Source organism: Xyrauchen texanus, chromosome 4 (assembly GCF_025860055.1).
Source record: "Xyrauchen texanus isolate HMW12.3.18 chromosome 4, RBS_HiC_50CHRs, whole genome shotgun sequence".
NCBI lineage: Eukaryota > Metazoa > Chordata > Actinopteri > Cypriniformes > Catostomidae > Xyrauchen > Xyrauchen texanus.
This window is the reverse complement of record NC_068279.1, coordinates 40,681,034-40,702,254: the sequence shown is the minus strand read 5'-3', so window position 1 is coordinate 40,702,254 and position 21,221 is coordinate 40,681,034. Positions and strand designations below refer to the sequence as shown.

The window sequence follows — 21,221 nt, the reverse complement described above, 5'->3', positions numbered from 1 at the left end:
TTTTTCACATTGTTTTCAGGTCTGATTTGGTCACAATATTACAAAACGTCTGCAACGATCCCGTCTGTATGAATGTAAGAGCTGCTTTTAGCTCCTGAAAAAGGCTTTTGTTGCATCCCACATTGCAGCACATTGAAGGTATATGGAACTTTGGTCAGAAACATGGCGGCGTGGTCATACAGTGACGTCACATGAAACAGGTCAATACAGCAGTCGTTATAAATTGAAAAAGTCAATTCTGTGATTTTCATAAAAAAATGTACATTTAATTTTAATCTAAATGTTAAACTTAAGTAACCTGGAGTCTAATAGTGTCTTTGTGGGTGTAGTTTCAAGTATTGTCCCCGTAAATCTGACAAAAACTTATTTTGGGGACAAACAGGGAAAATTATATTTATAATTATATATATTAACAATGCAAAACAAAAATCTTTTAGTTTTAGGGTAGGACTTTCAGTTTGTCAGTTGCCATTATTGTAGTTAGCTTTATTTAAAAACAATAGAAGTCTATGATACGTCCTCATGTAGATAGTTAGGTAAACGTGTGTATGTAGACAAAATTGTCCCCAAAAGTTATCAAAATCAGACAAAACCTCTTTTTAAAGACATTCAGTGTCATCCTCAAATTGAAAATAGATTCATTAAGCATATACTGCATTCTACAATAATAAAAATGGAATCCAGTTTTTTATTAGGGCACATCCACACAAATATGTTTTTGTTTGAAAACTAATATTTCAGTTTCCTCAGTCATCGTTTTCCAAAATATGCTGTAATGGAGAGTGTTTTCAAAGTGCTCCTTTTTCAGTGGAGGAAAATGCTGTTCCAGTGTGGACAAGAGGAGTAAATGTAGCAAACATAATGCATTTTCAAATGAAAATGTATTGGTTTGGACATGGCCTTAGGGTCAGGGTTATTCTAATTGTAGAAACAGAAGTCTAAGGTATGTCCTCATTTAGCCAGCTAAGTACATTTGTGTGCAGAGACTGATGTTATCCTCCTCAGGGAATGTCATTATGTATGTAAATGCATTTTTGGAGCAGGGCTAGAAAATAATAAAGATCATGTTTACTGTCTGTGTCAAGTCTGATTTTGTACAAAGTGTGAGTCACAAAAGAGAATGCCTTGTGTAACTTGAGGCATTGTTTCCAAGCAGGACAGCAGGGGTTATCCAAATAAAAAATATAGAGAAACATTTGAGGAATGCATGTGCACACAGGACATACAAAGTTTGTGGATGAGAAATACAGTTTAGGCCCTGTGGATTGTAGCTGTGTGTCTTTCTTTCATAGTTTGCCAAGACTGAGTCAAGCAAGTTAACTCTAATGTTGCTTTAGTGCCCCTAGTGAGGAACATGTTCATTGCATCTGTCTTTATAGTGTGTGTGTGTGTGTGTGTGTGTGTGTGTGTGTGTGTAAAGCTCACTTGAGTTTGCTGTTGGCCCTGTTGTAAGTAAATGAAGAAGTTCGGTTGTTGAAATGAGCTGGAGTTTTAATCACTGACTCCAGGGACGGACTCTTCCTCATAAGAGATGAGGGCTTCAGTTCATCACATGATCCTAACAGTAAAAGAACAACAGACAAACAGGGAAACTTGAGTACATTGTGTCCTATTATTTTCAGTTCTTATCTGGCCTCTTTATTTGCAATCTTTCTGGGGAATCACTGATCTCCCTTGGTGTATTATATGCCTTAACATCTGACAAAAGACGATCAGCACGTTAATGACCCAATATATATATAATCACCTGCCAGGTGAAAAATTGTAATTCCAATCACTTAGAAAATAAATAGTTTATGATTTCTGATTAGGGATTTTATTTTAAAACTATTTTGATTCAGACTGATTTGCGAACTAACCATGCAGAGTGATTGTGAATAATTTATTGAAAAGAACTGATTCAAAAGAATGATTTGTTCACAAATTATACATCACTATGGCATGACTTATTCTACACAGACTCTACCCAAGAGCAATATTTAGCCAATGAAATATTTAGAGCACAGTATAACTAGAAAAATCTGCATTAACATTTCTATGACTTCCAGTCCTGGAACATACAGTTTTTATATTCCCTTTTATGTCCAGGTTTGTCATGTCCGTGAGAACCCTGGAGGTAGAGCAAAAAGTGCAGGACAAGTTATGCGCCAAAGTTTAACACTTACGGACCGTAACGTTACACAGACCGTATTCACACTAGCACCATTTTTTATTTTTAATGGGAATGACAATGAGGCTGTGAGGGATAGATTTACCATCTCTTCAATAGCACGAATGGTATAACGTTGTATAAAGTTCCTAGATCATATCAGATTTTTCATAACTCGTGTTGTCTGCAGTTTTTGTCAACTGCATGTTCTTGGACAGATATATTATCAATGTTTTGTCTGTGGAACGATCCAAAAACACTTTAAATTGCAGTAAAGCCCATCGAAGAGACTGTATGTCCATCCCTCACAGCCTCATTGTTATTTCCATTAAAAATCAAACATGGTGTGAATGGTTTACTGGGCACCATCTATGATAAAGCAAACCAAACGGGCTTCTGAAGTACAGTATAGCAAATAATCCATGTTATCCCAATTTCCTTTAGCATTATAAATTTACTAGCACAAAATAATAGGGCTGGGTACAGCATTATACAGTAAAATATTGCAATACCTTAATTTATAGATTATCCCCCAGCTATACTGTAAATTACAAAAAAGAAAGTCATCAACAACAAATTAAGGAGCTTCAAATAAAACTTTCCTCTGCACAGTATGAGTTTAGAAGAATAAATATAGGTTTGATTGTTAAGACACTCTTCTATTTGAAATGACACTATGAAGTACCAGTGTGGGCGAAATCTCCAAAGGCGATTCTTCTCTCCAGGGCCTTTGGCAGTGGCTTGATTGCAGACTGCCTCTAAAATAGAACACATATGTCACTGATAACAGGTTCTATGGTATAGACTCTAGATAACAGGTCCTGATAACATGTGCCAGGCACTAGAATAGATCAGTTGTGTAACATGGGACCTGTAGTACCTGAATAGGTGAGACAGCAGCAGCAGGGGCAATACGGACTGGTATGCCACTCAGGGGGCTTCTGGGAGATATGTGGATCTGTACTGAGCTACTAGGTCCATCTAGGAATAAGCATTTCAACACTTTTAAATGGCAATATTAGATTAGATGATATTTTAATGTTGTTCAAATTTAGTACAGAGCCAATTAAATACAATTAGCATCCAATTAGAAGTGTAAATAGCAATATATTCATAATATTATGGTGAAAGTGAAAATGTCAAGAGGTAGCGGTTAAGAGACCAGTCAGAACAAATGACAAGTCATATAAATAGAGAAGGTCCAGAGTACAATTAATGAAATGGTAGGCAACCTTTACAGTGTAAGTGACATAAAGGCATACATAGGAAAAAGTGTAAAGACAATATAAAGTCTATATAAACTGTTTGTGTATAAATGGTATATGTGCAAAAAGGTAGGGTTGAAATGGTAAATACAAGGTAGAACATCAGGTAATGATAAATGGCAAATTATCATTGTAGTGCAAATGACATGTTTAAAGAATATATTTTGTTGCACGGATAACACAATAGAATCAGATTGATGTAGGATGTCCTTCACTGCTGTGCGAATGCATTGGAAAGCAAGAGTGTTTACACTATATGCATGCAAGCACTCGTGGTGGCATGCTTTTTTGACCATTTACTGTATGAATGTGGTTGAAGAATGTGGTTGACGGATCTCAAAACAAACCCCGTTTACGCCTGTCTTTAGTGTCGCCCGTTTCAAATAGATCCCCCAAAAAGCATCTTAATACCAGGTATAAACAAGCCCAATATGTAGTTAAGTGTACAAAAGTCGTAGGGACAATAGGTTCCCAATGGGGTTCATATGGTTTTTATATCATTTTATTTTTCCACATACAGTATAATGTTATATTAGGTAATGTCAAAGTTTTAAGGTTTAATAAAAAAAATATCATGACCCTTTTCCACCCTCTCTCTTACCCTTACGATTAATAAGGCTGGTTTTTTTTTTTTGCTGCTGTGCCTTTAAGACTTCTATATATGTATGACACTCTCTTCACATGTGAAATGAGTAACAGGGCTTTGCTCATACTGTTAGTAGGCTGCAGGTTTGCTGTTGGGTCCAATATAGTTGCCACTGTCTCATTCATCAACAATAGTCTATTTGCAAGGTCTGCATTACATTGTGATAGTTTCATAAAACAATCTCTGCTGAAATGTGCCACACAAACTGTTTTGGTCAAACCGAAATGATCAGGCACCTTCATGAGCACAAACTTCAGGCGCTCGTTTCCCACATTGGGATCATTCATAAATATATGAAACGTGGAAGGTGCTAGACACAGTCAGGAACAGCACAAGCTTTTACAGACTTTCACACATTTTATTCTTATGGCTAGTTCTTCTTGCATTTTGAAATATCAATATCTATATTTGAATGCTTTCTATGTGATTATGTATCTGTCTGGCATCAGTAAGTTGCAAAAGTTCAGACGTTTATGCAGCACACATTCAACATATACCCTGTATCTGAATATGAATACTTCCCCATCTAAGCAGTATGTAAGATGAGTAGGATGTTTGAATCCTCAGTATTCGTAAAACAGCAGATGAGAAATACCCAGATGCAGGGGTTGCGTTAACTGAAAATTGTCCGTCATTTACAGATTAAATTTTTTTTAAACGTTTGAACACAGTGCATCACTTTTGACTTCACTCGCTTTCTCACACACACTCCCGCTGTGCTTGTGCCCTGTTTATTGCCTGGTAGTATTAAGATGTGTATTAACATGTGCAATCACCATTTACACCTAGTAATGTGCGTAATTGTGTTTGGACTTCGAGGAGAGGGTTTCTGGATTAATGACTGCATTTAGCAGTCATTCCGTTAGTGTGTTACTGCATGATGAGTGTGTGTTACTTTATTATAAAAGTGAAAAATAATTATAATAATTAATCTGATCAGACGTTTATTTCCTTTAAAAGCTGCATATAACCAGCAAAGTAAAAAAAAATAAACATATATATATATATATATACATACATATTTTAGCGCAGATGATTGACAGGTGAAACTTTCACCAAAGAACTCATTGGTTTCAACAGACTTGTGCTTGGAGAGTGAAAAAATATTTAATTTAGGTCTATCCACTGTCATGTACAGTATATGCCATTAAAATGGATGATACTCCCCTGAATGTAGTATTTTTGGACCACCAATTATTTTCAAAATGTTTCGTTACTGTCATATATTTGGATCACGGGACAATGCCCACACTCCTGAATGAAGTATGTACGGGAATGTATTCATTCTACTCTCCTGCATGCCTATAGAACATTGTGGAAGTGGGGGGGTGGTGGAGCATTCGTTCGAAGAGAGAGAAAGCGGTAAGGGTACACACACCTGAGCACAATATGCTGAAACACCTGTTTCTGATTGCAGTGAGCAATGGGGAGAGCTATATCATGAGGAACCACGGCAGAGACTGGGAGAGAGAGAGTCGCACCAAGCTGTCTGTGTGTTAAATGCTGCAAAGCTATTTTGAGTTATTATTAAAGACTGACCTTTTTAAGATGAAGCCACCTTTCCCATTAACTGCACAAATGAACCCCGTTACAAACATACTAATAACTCCCAATAAGTAATTTCTTTATCAAATGCAGTACATACTCTGAAAGAATGTGAATTTGGATGTAGCATGGTCTTTGGGACTGGGAGGATATGACTTACATGTAACTGAAAGTTAAGTGTTATCATATTACAATGAACTCTTTCATTTGAAAAAATAATGGAACAATTGATTAATGAAACAAGCCATTTAGGTAAAGAAAGAACACTTATGTTTTGATGAAGCTGGAATAAGAATAGTGTCATGAGAGTAGAGTTAGTAAAATCACAAGCTGTTCAAAGGTCATTAGTAATGGGGCTCTTAGTCTTATTATTCTGAGAACAATAAACAAGCTCTCCAGTCTGAAATGACAGACATGCTTTATAATTAATGAGCATATGTCCTTCTGGCTCAACACCCCATATCTCACAGAAGTATCTGTCCAACACAAGGACAGGCACAACTGATTGTAGAGACCTGACTGCTGGAATGAGAGCCAGACTTTCCTGGTCCAATGTTACAGACAGTCCTGAAATGTTTGGAAAGCATTACAATATTAGCTCAGATTAAGGAACAACTTTTGTTGACTTGAATGAATTAATAAATAAAAAATATTTTTAGGGAAAGGGAGGAAAGAAAGAAAGGAGTGGTAAGAATGAGAAAAAAAATAAGAGATGGAAAAAAGAGAAGCAGACAAGAGAGGTCATGTCCTCACTCGGTACAGTTGTATCAAAAGACTTGATGAGAGATTTGACTGTTGCTTCTGGCTCTGAAGGGGTGCTGCCTCCACTACCATTGGTCAGAAAACTGCAAGGTGCATTCTGGGACATGGACATATGGCTCCAATGTGGACTGCCATCAGAGTCAGATAGACTAACATCCTCCCTCCATAACCTATCAATCACAGGACACAGAAATATAGTGAAAAGCCACTGAGGAATGTTGTACGTTGGACATTGAGATACTAAGTGGGTGTAGCCTTATAGCTCAAAAACCAAAAGCAATTATATTTTGGATAAAAAAATAAAGCCTGTTTTAGGACCATTGAGATGTTTGGAATTTTTACATTGTTTTCATGAGAATTATGCACATTTTCACTACAATTTCTAATTACTCTATTAGCTTTATTTGTAATTAGAATTATTCTTAATTGTGATTTTCTTTAGATTCTAACAGTAATGAGATGCAATGACATGCTTAATACTAGTCACAATATAATAACACATTCATTATACAAAATATTGCATAGGTCCTAAAATTGGCTTTCTTTCTTCTTTTTTTGCAATATGTAATTTGTACAATTCATTGCTTTAAAAAAACAAAACATAATGTTCTCAAAAATAAGTTCAAGATTAATGGACTAACATACATGTAAGTTTTAGTGTACAGTATTCACAATCAATATAAAAAACAAAGGTGCCTACATAAATCCAGTTTCTTATGTGTTTAATCAATACTCAGAAGTCATTTCTTTAATTTCAGTCAGATGCTCAGTGCTCCTGTGTGTGTTGCAAGACATCATATGTATATCAGGACTACCTGACCACACTGCTGTGTGAGGCTTTATGTGTGTGCATTTGACTATGGTGAAAATTATTACCAGAGGCTGAATAACAAAAATGATAAAAAATTGTTTAGTCTACAATAAGTATGCATGCCAAAAAGCACTTGTAAGCCAGCACTCTTTATTACAGTACCTAAACTCTATGTAGGATACAGTCGTTAGTATTATAACAACTCTGTTCAAGAATTTCTATTCTATGTCTTATGATGTCACTGGTGATATTCCTGTATTTCATTATAGTCCCAAACTGCTGGTATCATACAGTATGTCTATTTACAGAAAACTGATGTGTAGAAACATTGGAAAATAAGAAAATAACTGTACAACAGTACGGTTGAAATAACCGTAAAAACCTACACACAGACATGGCATGCTGGTATGATCTAATTTATTGACCTGAAGAACAACATACATGGATGATAAACTATTTTAAACATGAGCATTTATAACCCAATATGGTACACAGATTAACCACAGTGTAACTTTTATTAGTACACACGTCATTGCAGTGACATGAAAACATAGTTAAGAGTAAATAGTACATTAGATTTGCACATTCAACATATTTTGTGAAATTAACTGCATAATTTAAAAGAGTAGTTCACCCACAAGTTAAAATATATATATACAATGCATCCGGAAAGTATTCACAGCGCTTCACTTTTTCCACATTTTGTTATGTTACAGCCTTATTCCAAAATTCTGCAAACAATACCCCATAATGAAATGAAAGAAGTTTGTTTGAAATCTTTGCAAATTTATTAAAAAAAAAAAAAAAAATCACATGTCCATAATTATTCACAGCCTTTGCCATGACACTCAAAATTGAGCTCAGGTGCATCGTGTATCCACTGATCATCTTTTCTACAACTTGATTGGAGTCCACCTGTTTTAAATTCAGTTGATTGGACATGATTTGGAAAGGCACACACCTGTCTATATAAGGTCCCACAGTTAACAGTGCATGTCAGAGCACAAACCAAGCCATGAAGACCAAGGAATTTTCTGTAGACCTCCGAGACAGGATTGTATCGAGGCACAGATCTGGGGAAGGGCACAGAAACATTTCTGCAGCATTGAAGGTCCCAATGAGCACATTGGCCTCCATCACCTGTAAATGGAAGAAGTTTGGAACCACCAGGACTCTTCCTAGAGTGGGCCGCCCAGCCAAACTTAGTGATCGGGGGAGAAGGGCATTAGTCAGTGAGGTGACCAAGAACCCGATGGTCACTCTGACAGAGCTCCAGTGTTTCTCTGAGGAGAGAGGAGAACCTTCTAGAAGAACAACCATCTCTGCAGCACTCCACCAATCAGGCCTGTATGGTAGAGCGGCCAGATGGAAACCACTCCTCAGTAAAAGGCACATGACAGCCAGCCAGGAGTTTGCCAAAAGGCACCTGAAGGACTCTCAGACCATGAGAAACAAACGATTGAACTCTTTGGCCTGAATGGCAAGAATCATGTCTAGAGGAAACCAGGCACCGCTCATCACCTGGCCAATACCATCCCTACAGTGAAGCATGGTGGTGGCAGCATCATGCTGTGGGGATGTTTTTCAGCGGCAGGAACTGGGAGACTAGTCAGGATTGAGTAAAAGATAAATGCAGCAATGTACAGAGACATCCTTGATGAAAACCTGCTGCAGAGCATTCTGGACCTCAGACTGGAACGAAGGTTCATCTTCTAACAGGACAACGACCCTAAGCACACAGCCAAGATAACAAAGGAGTGGCTACGGGACAACTCTGTGAATGTCCTTGAGTGGCCCAGCCAGAGCCCAGACTTGAACCTGATTGAACATCTCTAGAGTGATCTGAAAATGGCTGTGCACCGAAGCTCTCCATTCAACCTGATGGAGCTTGAGAGGTCCTGCAAAGAAGAATGGGAGAAACTGCCCAAAAATAGGTGTGCCAAGCTTGTAGCATCATACACAAAAAGACTTGAGGCTGTAATTGGTGCCAAAGGTGCTTCAACAAAGTATTGAGCAAAGGCTGAGAATACTTATGTACATGTGATTTAAAAAAAAAAAAATGTTTTAATAAATTTGCAAAGATTTCAAACAAACTTCTTTCATGTTGTCATTATGGGGTATTGTTTGTAGAATTTTGAGGAAAATACTGAATTTAATCCATTTTGGAATAAGGCTGTAACATAACAAACTGTGGAAAAAGTGAAGCGCTGTGAATAGCTTCCGGATGCACTGTATATATATATATATACATACTTAAATTTCAGTCTTTCCTTTACAAAAAGCTATTTCAGAAGATTTATATTGCTCAAGACATATTTTTATTATGCTTTATTTTTTGACAGCCCCTGATCCTCATCAACTCTTATTGTATGCATGTGAGAAGCTTGGATATTCTGCTATATTTTTATATTGTTCTCTGGATGAACAAAAGTTACATTTACATTTATGCATTTGGCAGACACTTTTATCCAAAGCGACTTACAGTGCACTTATTACAGGGACAATCCCCAGGAGCAACCTGGAGTTAAGTGCCTTGTTCAAAGGCCCAACAGTGGCATCTTGGTGGTGCTGGGGCTTGAACCCCCGACCTTCTGGTCAGTAACCCTGAGCCTAAACCACTGAGCCACCACTGCCCCACAGTTATGGGGACAGAATTTTCCTTTTTGGGTGAACTATGCCTTTAAAACTTGTAATTATATTTTTGGCACAGTCATATTCTGAAGTGTTATTACCATCATGCAGTATCATTTCTGATTAACTGCATTCAGATAAATGCATGCTCCTGTAAGACGCTCAACCTGAGATTTGACAGAACAGCAGTTGAGAATATGATTCAAGAATCTCAAAGGCTCTTAGACCATTTTAAAGGCTTCATACTTGTAAGAAATGTCTCCTTACTATTTCTAATTTCATGTGAATATTCATAGCCATCATTGTACATGAGACAAACATTTAAAATGGAAATGGATCATTTAAACAATGCAAACAGGAGAGTGAAGTGGAGAGCTTCACACATGGGGAATATAAACAGAGGTGCTTAGTTTAGTTGTTTACATTTAACGTGAGGTAAAGCACATTCTTCTAAAGCTCTAACTGATTTCATCCCACTACTTTTAGCGATGTAACAGGAACAACACAGGGACGAGACAACAACCACATTAACCTTTCAGCAAATCCAATTTACAAAAGAAATCTTTATTGGTTAGTGCTTTTTTTAAAATTTTAAATCAAATGAAAAAAATCTCAAAATCAGCAGGCTATAAACCAATTGGATTTTAACTATAAATATCTAAAATCTATAACCAGATTGATATGTTGATATAAATTGTTTGTCTGCCATATAGTGTTGGACTTTTAATTATGCAACACTAAGTAACCAACATTTCTCAAAGATCAGTTGTTGGCACACGAAAATATCCATGGTTTTCATATAACTAAAATATTTACAGACATATACAGAAAATATGAAGAAAATAACTGAAAACAGAGGCGATTAAACATTTAACCCTGTTAAATTGTTACATTTGCCACAATCTGACTCAAGTTATGATAATTTTAGGCAGAATCAGCTCTTTGGCTGTTGTCAAAATACAAACCATTAAGACAAAATCAAAAAGTGCTGATAGTGTCCATAAAAAGTTGGCTTTATCCCTAAGGCAGCATTTTAAAAAGCTATTTTTCACTTTAGAAAGACAAAAAACAGTGCTCAGTTGAAGGCATAATAAATTAATGTTACAGATACACCCTTATATGTTTTGTTCAAATCTTTTTGTTTGGATTCAGACTCAAATCTAAAATTGTGGCGACTTGGCAATACGTGTCCCTTTTACTATTAGAACTAACACAACAATCACCTCAGAGCAGCTGTGGAAACTTTAAGTATTCCTGCTTTGTTTTTTTTCCCCATTAGAAATTTCTGAATCTCTTCGTGAATAATACTGACATATGCATTTGTATGTATTATAATACAGTAAACCAGTCATTGGATGTGATTTGTAATATTTATCGTCCCTCCACTGCAGTCTTAGAGGTCTCAAATGTGGATCCAGTGGCGATTCTGCAACAGAAAGAAAGCAAAGGTATGCAAATTAACATACATTAAAAATAAAGCACTTACTAACACAAGCTACATAATGATTTATTGAGATGAGTGCATCACCAGCAAATGCTCATTCGTCATCATCATCCCTCATGCATCCCTCTGGAACTCAATGAAACATCTGATCTTTTTCATTAGCAGATAGTTTTGTCTGCTCACTTGAAGGGATATTTCAGCCCAAAAAAAGAGAAAAGAAACGTCATCATTAATTTACCCTCATATTGTTCCAACCCTGTAGTCTTGCTTTCTTCAGTGGAACACAAAATTAATTCTAGTCTCTGTCAACATTCACTTTTACTGCATTTTGTTCTCCATACAATGAAAGTGAAAGGTGACTAAGGCTGACATTCTACCAAACATCTCCCTTTGTGTTCCACGAAATAAAGTAATATGGGTTTGGAACAACATGAGAGTGATTAAACGATGATAACATTTTCTTTTAGCCTCCTTTAAGCAGGCTTAATGATTGAAGGAAGGAACACGTGAAGTTCTCTCACTTTTGATTTCTTTTAGATTTTTGTTTCACAGTGTGTGCAGAAATCAAAACAAACAGCAGGTGACGCCACATACAAAGTTTTAAGGTCAGCATTAACAGAGTAAGAATATAAAGAGAAAATAGCAAGCAAAGCAGACCAAGTCCCCTTTGAATAAAATGAGCACAGCCAATCAGAGAGCAGTGCTGTTCAAAGCAGGGTGGGTGGCTACGGCAGGAAAAACAGGCAAGTCTCAAGCTCTTCATCATCCTCAATGATTAAACCGCTCTGACCATCCATATGCATTCATACTAGCATTCTGTATGAACGCTGGTCTGGTGCTAGCAGTACACTCACCTAGGTCAGAGGACAGTCCTTAAGAGAGCGATCTCAGGAAGGATCTGATGGAGGGGGAAGGCCAACGCACACTGGCTGTCCGTTTCAAAGGAGGGGAAGAGTTTGTAAAACTCCAACAACTGAAATACTACTAATTACTACAACCCCAATTCTGAAAAAGTTGGGACAGTATGAAAAATGCTAATAAAAACAAAAAGTACTGATTTGTAAATTATGTTCACCCTTTGCTATACTGAAAGCATTACAACTAAGCATTATTCGATGTTTACCTTGTGAATTTATTATTTTAGTGAAAATGTGCAGTAATTTCAAATCAGAAGATTGCAACACGCTCCTAAAAAGTTGGGACAGTGGAGTGAAACATCACCATTTCTTCTAATAATACTTATTATAATATATATATATATATATATATATATATATATATATACACACACGTAAATATTAGGAATGTGCCGTTATATTGAATTTTGGCATATCGTGAACCAAAAAATAAATAAAAAGGCAAAACTCGATATTTAGAAATTTGAAACATTGTTTTCTGTTCACGTGATCATAAAATAAATGACCCGTCAAACATCATAATCTCACTATTGCTTGATTTTACCCATCCTGTGCTTTTTCTACACTGTTTAAAGGGCTCACACAAAGTCCTTGAAGTGCTTGAATTTAGCTCTTAAAAATATTATTACGGGAATACCTGGAAAATCACTTTGTTTTGTTGAAAAGTGCTTGAGATTAAAATGGACCATTTCTTTTGTGAAATGTGTATCTATCAAAGATGAAATCCCGCACTCCAATATTGTTGAATAATGTGTCTTTTAACATCCTTCCTTTTCTTTACAGACAGATAAAAATTTAAAAAGTGATTTTGATCACAAATAGCACAGATGTGCAAAAAAAACGGAGACTTCTCTCTCGTTAATAAATGAACCGGAAAACCCTGTGATAGTCTGTGAGATGCGCATTAAACTCTTAAAATGACAGTACCATTATAGCGCTTGATATACAAATGTAAACTTAATGTTATGTACTACATTATTTCAAACATTGACAGCTCATTTAATTATTATATAAACAATTTCAAGACAAAATATTAAATGCTAAAGTATAATTTTTACATTTAAAAAGTTAAAATGTGATTATAATAAAGAAAAACAAACAGCAGTGCTGATTAAGGGCCATATAGCATGACTGCATGTGTGATATTACTTTTATATAACAGTTCAATGAACAAGTAAACAAAAATGTTTTTTGAAAAACTGAGTGCGGTCATAAAAATGTGCATGGAATTACTTTCTTACGCGATGGATCAGAATCTGCCGTTGCTGGTTAAAAACAAATTATGTGTCCAAGCCTCTCAAAAACATCACTTTAGAACTACTAGTATCATGGCTTCTAACAGGTTATTGGAGAAACAATAATGAATGTGTGTGAGTGTGAGAGAGAGAGAAGAGAGAGAGAGAGAGAGAGAGAGAGAGATGGAGCGTGGGCGATCACCTTTTGAAGATGCTGTAGTCTGTTAGTCAGCTTTCTGAAGATAATGTGATTTTGGTGAAATTCATCCTATTTTCTCAATGGAAAAATAGCCATCCAAGCAGGGGTATTCCTCCCGAATTCGCAGTAGCCAGTGCGCAAGAGTCATTCACCATTTTAAACAGTATGTCATTGTCCTCTCCAATTTGGAAAGTCTGGTAAGATGTAAGCACCTTAAATTTGTGTAATTAATCAGTCTGTTGTGTCTCACAGCTGATGGGATCTGATAAGCCTTAATGCTGAAGTTGTTAGCTTAAAGCCGTTTAAAGCTATTTCTAGCTTTAGTAGTGTAGTAGTACAATACAATATATACAATATAAATATGACTATAAACACTCAACTGAAGACTCACTTCATGTCACCAACTGCTCATATTACACACAAAAATAATCTTTTGCCTTTAAATCAAGGTGCCCATAATGCTGCTCAGGGTTTCCCATTCAAAATTGTTCCATTTGGCTTTAAATACATTGGTATCCGGATTTGTGACCGATTTGAAGATTTGTTTGATTATAATTTTGCCCCCTTGTTAGATCAGATACGGATGGACTTTCAACGGTGGTCACTGTTGCCTCTTTCCCTTGTGGCCACGGTCAATACGGTTAAGATGAATATCCTTCCCAAATTGTCTTATCTCTTCCAGTGTATACCCATCTTTCTCCCTCAGTCTTTTTTTCACAAATTAGACAAATCAATCACTGAGTTTATCTGGAACAGGAAGGTCCCTCGTTAACGAAGGGAGCTGTTGCAGAGACCTAAGACCCTTGGGGGCTTGGCCCTTCCTAACTTGAGGTTTTATTACTGGGCTTCCATCCTTAGAGTAATTCAGCTTTGGATTTCTCTGGAGGGGGCACCAGTTTCTCCTACATGGCTGAGTTTTCTGTTAAACCTGCTTCGTTGACTGCTCTCATTCACGCTCCTCTTAGCTTTTCTCCCTCCCTTTTTTGCAATAATATCTTAGTTAAATCCACTTTTAAAATTTGGAAGCAATTTCGACGCTATTTTGGTCTACAGACCTTCTCTTTCCTAGCACCTTTATCAGCTAACCCTGTTTTTCACCCTTCCTTAATTGATGGGGCTTTTTCTTTGTGGTCTGACTACGGCATCAAGGCATTTAGGGACTTGTATATTGCTGGTACATTTGCATCCTTCCAGCAACTCTCTGAGAAATTCCATTTGCCTAGGCAGCAGTTTTTTTAGATATCTTCAAGTTCGAAGTTTCATTCGCAATCTTAGCCCTAACTTCCCAAATCTCCCAGAGGCCTCTCTAATTGACTCCTTTTTAACCCCATTGCCTACCATTAAGGGTGCTATTTCATGTTTATACAGTCTTATCTATTCTTTGCAGCTTACCCCGCAGCATAAAATTAAAATCCAATGGGAGGAGGATCTAGGGGAGGGGATCTCGGAGGAGCTGTGGGATGCCATTTTGCGTCAGGTTCACTCCTCTTCAATTTGTGCTAGACATGGTCTGACCCAGTGCAAAATTCTACATCGTACCCATCTCACTCGAGTTAGGCTTTCCAAAATCTATAATGATGTCGATCCCATGTGCATTAGATGTCGTCAGGCTCCAGCTACCCATGCCCATATGTTTTGGTCTTGCCCTTCACTACGTAATTTTTGGACGCAGATATTTAATTCTATTTCTGTTTGTACGGGGGTTCATTTTGATCCAACAGCATGTACCGCTTTGTTTGGGGTTTTACCTCCTACTTTGCAGCTTCCTAAATATAAAGCTGACTTTGTAGCCTTTATCTCCTTATTGGCTAGACGTTTGATTTTATTGAGGTGGAAGTCTCCTGCGCCGCCTTCTCACTCGTCTTGGATCAGGGACATCCTTCAGTTCGTGAAGTTGGAGAAAGTTAGGTGCTCGATACATGGTTCTCTTGCAAAGTTTAATAAAACTTGGGGTCCATTCTTTGCACATGTTGAGGGATTGATTTTTACGGCTATTCCAGAGTAGCCACCCTGATTGTCTTCTAATTGTGAGTTCTTTCTTGTGTGAATTTGTAGCATGCTGGGATGTTTTTTTAAAAAAAATTTATTTATCTCTTTGTAAGTGAACATATTGGGCTTTTATTTAGCAGTGGGTGACCTTTTTGTTTTTTGTGTTTTTGTTAATTTTTTTTATTTATTTATTTATTTATTTATTTATTTTTTTTCCTTTCTTGTTAGTTGTACTTGACACTGCTTTGACTCCCGAATTTTTACCTCTTGATTTTGTTATGTCACTGAAAAAAATCAATAAACAAATGTTTAAAAAAAAAAAAAATAGTCTTTTGCCACCACCTGCTGGCTAAAATATATAATGTCACAATATTAAATGTAAAGAGACAGATATAGCGCTTAACACATCTGCACTGCTCTTACACTTTAGTTTAGAATGGCACGAACTCAAGCGGAGTGATACACACACAGCGAAGCATCCGAGTACTGATGGTGTCAGACCATCAGTACTCATGAAACGTCTCTCGTCTAATCAGATTCAAGGTCAAGAACTATATCTATATCACTCTCTCTCTCTCTCTCTCTGTATATATATATAGATGAAAATTCCTACAACACATGGGTAGAAATTGCTTTTGCAAATGCTCTGCAGACAAAATCAGTGAGGCTCAACAGGAAACATAATTTCTTAGATTCAACAAGCTAGCACACAAAACAGATATGTGAACAACACAAAACACTAATGCCAGCCCAGTTCATAAATTGAACATTATTTTACAAATGTAAAGATATTGCAGCATGACACTAACATCCATAAACATTTTGTTTTGTGTATTGCATGGTCAAGTAAATTAAAATATTTTAACATCCTAAACTTATCAAATCAGAGGGTGAATGTGTGTAGGTAAGTTTAGCTTTTTGGAGATTTGTCAGGTCTTGTGGTGTCTTTAAAATAAGGAAGTGGGTACTGTGTTAGTGAGTTTTGGATGCTGTATTACAGTTTGCAGCTGCTACACAATAAAGTGAATAGATGCAACAGTGTGAGTGAAGGCATCATGATAATTTTACATGACTACTAATTTGGGAGTTCATTGTTACAGTCTCCTTAAATGCCATGCAGGCCTTAACCAATGCTCTTTAAGTTAGACCATCAACTGAGGCCATATAACTGTGTACTCTTTGAGATGTACTGAACTAAACCAATGAATCCCAAAGAGGAGAGGGTTGTTAGAGGCTTTTACAGCCCAGCTGAATGGGAGGTGGGGAGGAATGTTGAGTTTATAAGTGGTCATATACCTGGCCCCTCGGACCTGCTCCAGCTCTGAAGCCAGTCTGGCACTGTGCTCCTCCTCCTCCAGCAGATGTCTGCGCAGTGTGCGTAGTTCCTGTTGAGCTTCCACCTTTATGTCATTAGCGACCACCACTGCTGTCTGGAGGTCAGCCTGGAAACGGCGCCACTCTTCTGTCTCATCCTAAAAACACACACACACACACACACACACACACACACACACACACACACACACACACACACACACACACACACGTGAGTTCATGGGGCTTGTCACGGTACTGTCATTTTTAATTACTTTGACTGATAAGTACTGACAAGGTAGACTGCAATCCAACTTGTATTTGCAGCTAAAAATGTGCACTAACAAAGACCGCTCTGATCTCAAACATATCACACTGTTCTGCAAAGATGGAAGATATTTGATTGGAATTATTAAAACTGACATCAACTATCAAACATGCCTGGTTTTGCTGCAGTTATGCAGCTCTTTACGAAAAATATGTAAGAAGAATATATACATAAATATGTAAGATAAACACCTTAATTTGCTTATTCATGGCTTTAACTTGCTTCTCCAGCTCAGCCTTGTTTTCTTCCAGCCTCTTGATTTGATCTGAAAAACAATGTCAAAATAAAAAACAAAGGTGAATACCAGAGTACTGTGTTCAATTATAGCTTCTCTGAATTTGTGCTATTGCAGCTTTGAGTCTGTACATACAGTACCTAAAAAAAACAAAACAACAGCAAAGCATTTCTAAGTTGTTATATTCACATGTATGCTTGTATTGCACTGACTATTGAGATAAGGGACAAATGATGTCCAACATACAAAAGTCCTCTGTTAAAAATAAACAATTCAAAATAATAAAATAATGAAAAGTTAAATCTAAACGAAATGTGTATACATTTCATTACTTTCATTATTATAATTTTTTTAATGCATGCTCTACACCTGGAAGCACATGTAACTTAACCTGTCCTTAGCAAAATGTCACAATGCTAAACTGCTAAACTAAATGATTAAAAATGCAATAAATTCATAAATATCAAATTAAAGCTAGGGATCTGTAAGATATATAAAAATATACAGTATAAATTAAACTTTAAATTATATTTTCCATAACAAAACTGCCTATCAAAGTTATGCCCTCACTTTGCATCAAGTCAGATTTTGTTAATAATCCTGAATAAATCAGACAATATCATGGTCGGCTATAACTCCGAGTACCCCTTTTCTACTTCTTGCTCATGGTGGATGCAACAGTAGGACACATGGTCTGGTATGTTTTATATTTTTTTTATATTTTAAACAAACAATGTTTAAGTCTCTGCGGTCACAGCTTCAAAATGTCAACACCGTCACATAGGGTTGCAGTGGTATACCGGTTTCACGGGGCACCAAGGTTTGAAAATTATCATACCTTGTACACTGGCTAATCTACAGTATTGATAAAAATGCATCCGGATGGAGAATCTCACCAGCGCGTATGCATCTCCTTTCCTCCTCAACTGCCTGTCAGACTCATCAACAAAGTGGAAAAAATGTCAGAAAGAAGTGAGGGGAGGGGGTCTGACATGAGAGTGTGTGTGTGAGTTAAAGTAGTGTGTCTCAATTGGTGGGACACAGGTCTATTCGCGGACAGCAGGGAAAGAACAATGCCATGGTTATCCCATTTAAGATATTTCGGCGGCCGCCCAAGTGATATCTTATTTAGGACTACTGAGGTAGATTTATTGATAATCTCGCAAACAGCTAAAGGCTTCATATCTGAACTTTTGCACAAGTGTAATGGAACCAGCTCACGATCATGATCTGCTCTGGTCTCTGGCTCGCCCATCCAACAACCAGGCTTCACTTGAGCACAGACCTCAAAACTGATGTGACCAATTTCTATTATAATGAAACTTTTCTAATTTCAAGTGTTATGGAGGAAATTAACTCGAACCCCTCAAACAGTAGGCAGCCCTGACTTGCCAAACAGCACTGAGGAAAAGAGCAACACTGGTGAAATGTGCAAAAAAAAGAAGAAATAATTACACATCATCACATTTAATAAATTGTTTCACGATTTTACATGAGTAAAAGTAACTGAAATTTTGACAAAATGTTATAGCTTCATATGAAATAATCTAAAGGTAGAATCTATTAGACCTTATTTTATATCAACAGTGGCAACTGTAGTTAAGTTTCAAGATGTGTTTCAGCTAGTTCTTATTTTTTCATAAATACATTAATTTATTATTATTATTGGGTATTACTATTATTTAAGACTAGCTACACTGTCCTAACCATGGTAATGAGGAGCCTTTCCTCCTGTGTAATATGTATGTTCTGTTTGAATGATGTTTGAAATTAGAAACAAATGGGATCATAATGGGCCCATTTAAGTAAATATGCTCTTTTTTTAAAAGGGGGGAGAGAAAACTTCCTGTCGCAATAACAAAAATAATGTCACTTGATGCATGTCCTTGTACTTGAAAACCATGAACAAAACTATGCAACATAAAGGAAATGTGACTCAGATACATTAAATACAGGTTATGTTTAATCTATGATGGGTCTCCACTTGATTTCCAGTGTAAAATCTGTCCTGAAGCAAAACCAGTTGAGAAGCACTGAGTTAAAGGTACAGACAGCAGCAGTATATGATAATTATTAATAATCAGAGGACATTACTTTAAAGCTCACAGAGCTGCTGTTATTTTTCATTTAGTAGTTCATTTAACATGTAAACTAACATGCTTTAGTTATATAACATGTTATAGTTACATGCTAATTGTTATCATGTTTATAATTTGTTTTATTATAATTCTGTTAGCTTTCTTAGTTATTCTATTTATTTTATTTTCAAAAGAGACATTTTACACATAAATGGTTTCATATTTCAATTATAATAAAGTGTTTGTTCAACCCAAAAAAAAAAAAAACCCTTCTGTTTTCACTCTTTTAAGGGTCATTGTATCTGATAATAATAATTTTGTAATACCATATACCGTGATACCGCTATATTTTTTGAGACTGTTATCATACTGTGAAAATCTCATACAGTTGCAACCCTAACATCACCCCATTGTGATAATTTCTGTTAAGAATTCTGGGATACATTTTGGCATTTTAGTTTGGGTTATAAAGGCAGCTTTAACTAAGTAAAAAAACGAAATGGTTCCAGAGTAAAACACATGGTTAAGGTGAAAAAATTTACAATGTAAGTTATGAAGTGAATAAATTTACATTTTCAGAAAAAAAGTGTTTTTATAAAAACCTGTCCCCCTACATGATTTGTTAGCTAAGACCTTCTATACAAATATATCTATTTCAAATTAATTTAGTGTAAAATAAGAAAATAAATAAAAACTACGATTTAAAACAGGTTTTGTCCCTTATGTCAAGAATCAGTGATTGTTTTTTTTTTGTAGCTGCATTACTGGTGTGATGTCAGCAAGGGAAACAGTTCCACAAAACTAGGTTGATCACAAGCAACTAGACAAGAATGTGAGGCAAGCACATGTGCAACTGTTCAAAATGTTTGTCAACCACATTTTAACAGCTTTATCCTGGCAGTCGTACTTAAATTCACATTCCAATAATTCACACTCCCAAAATGCATTCCCATTTTGACTGATTCAAATGAGTACCAAAATGAATTATGCAGAGAAACTCAAACAGTTGCTTGTGAAAAAACTTTCATAGACCACTAGCTAAAATATATACACTATTTACTCTATATAACTAAGGGCATAGTAACTGGACAGACACAGGCTGAGGCAGCAATGGAACTAAAATCTGCAGCATGAAACTTCCTTCGCCCTGCTTTGAGAACAAAAGAGAGGTCGGCAGACAAGCTCATTGTACATATGAGTCCTGGATGAAGCAGTTTTGGCAGGGACCCGAGCTGGAGAGATCTAAGTAGCAAACAGCTCTGTATCTCAATCCATCCAGGCTGCCAAATCCAATCAATTTGTTTCACTAATCACAGCAGACTCCAGCCAATGTGTTTGGGTTTGTGTGTGTGTGTGTGTGTGTGTGTACGTGTGGGCATGTTTATGTGGTTTACGAAGGCAATTTTTTAGGTTACAAACTGGTAATTACAAGGGTATTATGCTATAAATGTGGTTTATGAGGACATTTCTAGTGTCCCCATAATTTAAATAGCTTAAAAAACATATTCAATTATGTTTTATTGAAAATGTAATAATGCAGAAAGTTTTCTGTGAGGGTTAGGTTTATGGGTAGGGTTAGGTTTAGGTGATAGAATATATAGTTTGTACAGTATAAAAATCATTATGTCTATGGAAAGTCCTCATAATGATAGGTTGACCAACATGTGTGTGTT

General features: G+C 36.4%; 1 protein-coding gene across 3 annotated transcripts in view; it reads right to left on the bottom strand.

Annotated features, from left to right (window-relative positions):
• LOC127643320 (cytospin-B-like) overlaps window positions 1-21,221 on the bottom strand; it is a 188,685-nt gene that overhangs the window by 48,543 nt on the left and 118,921 nt on the right. For all 3 annotated transcript variants that reach the window (XM_052126016.1, XM_052126017.1, XM_052126018.1), the window contains 6 exons: window positions 17,427-17,500; window positions 16,890-17,065; window positions 6,359-6,537; window positions 3,030-3,130; window positions 2,835-2,907; window positions 1,426-1,558 (listed from right to left, as the gene is read on the bottom strand). In XM_052126016.1, coding sequence (XP_051981976.1) covers window positions 1,426-1,558; window positions 2,835-2,907; window positions 3,030-3,130; window positions 6,359-6,537; window positions 16,890-17,065; window positions 17,427-17,500 — 736 coding nt within the window. The remainder of the gene's footprint in view (window positions 1-1,425; window positions 1,559-2,834; window positions 2,908-3,029; window positions 3,131-6,358; window positions 6,538-16,889; window positions 17,066-17,426; window positions 17,501-21,221) is intronic.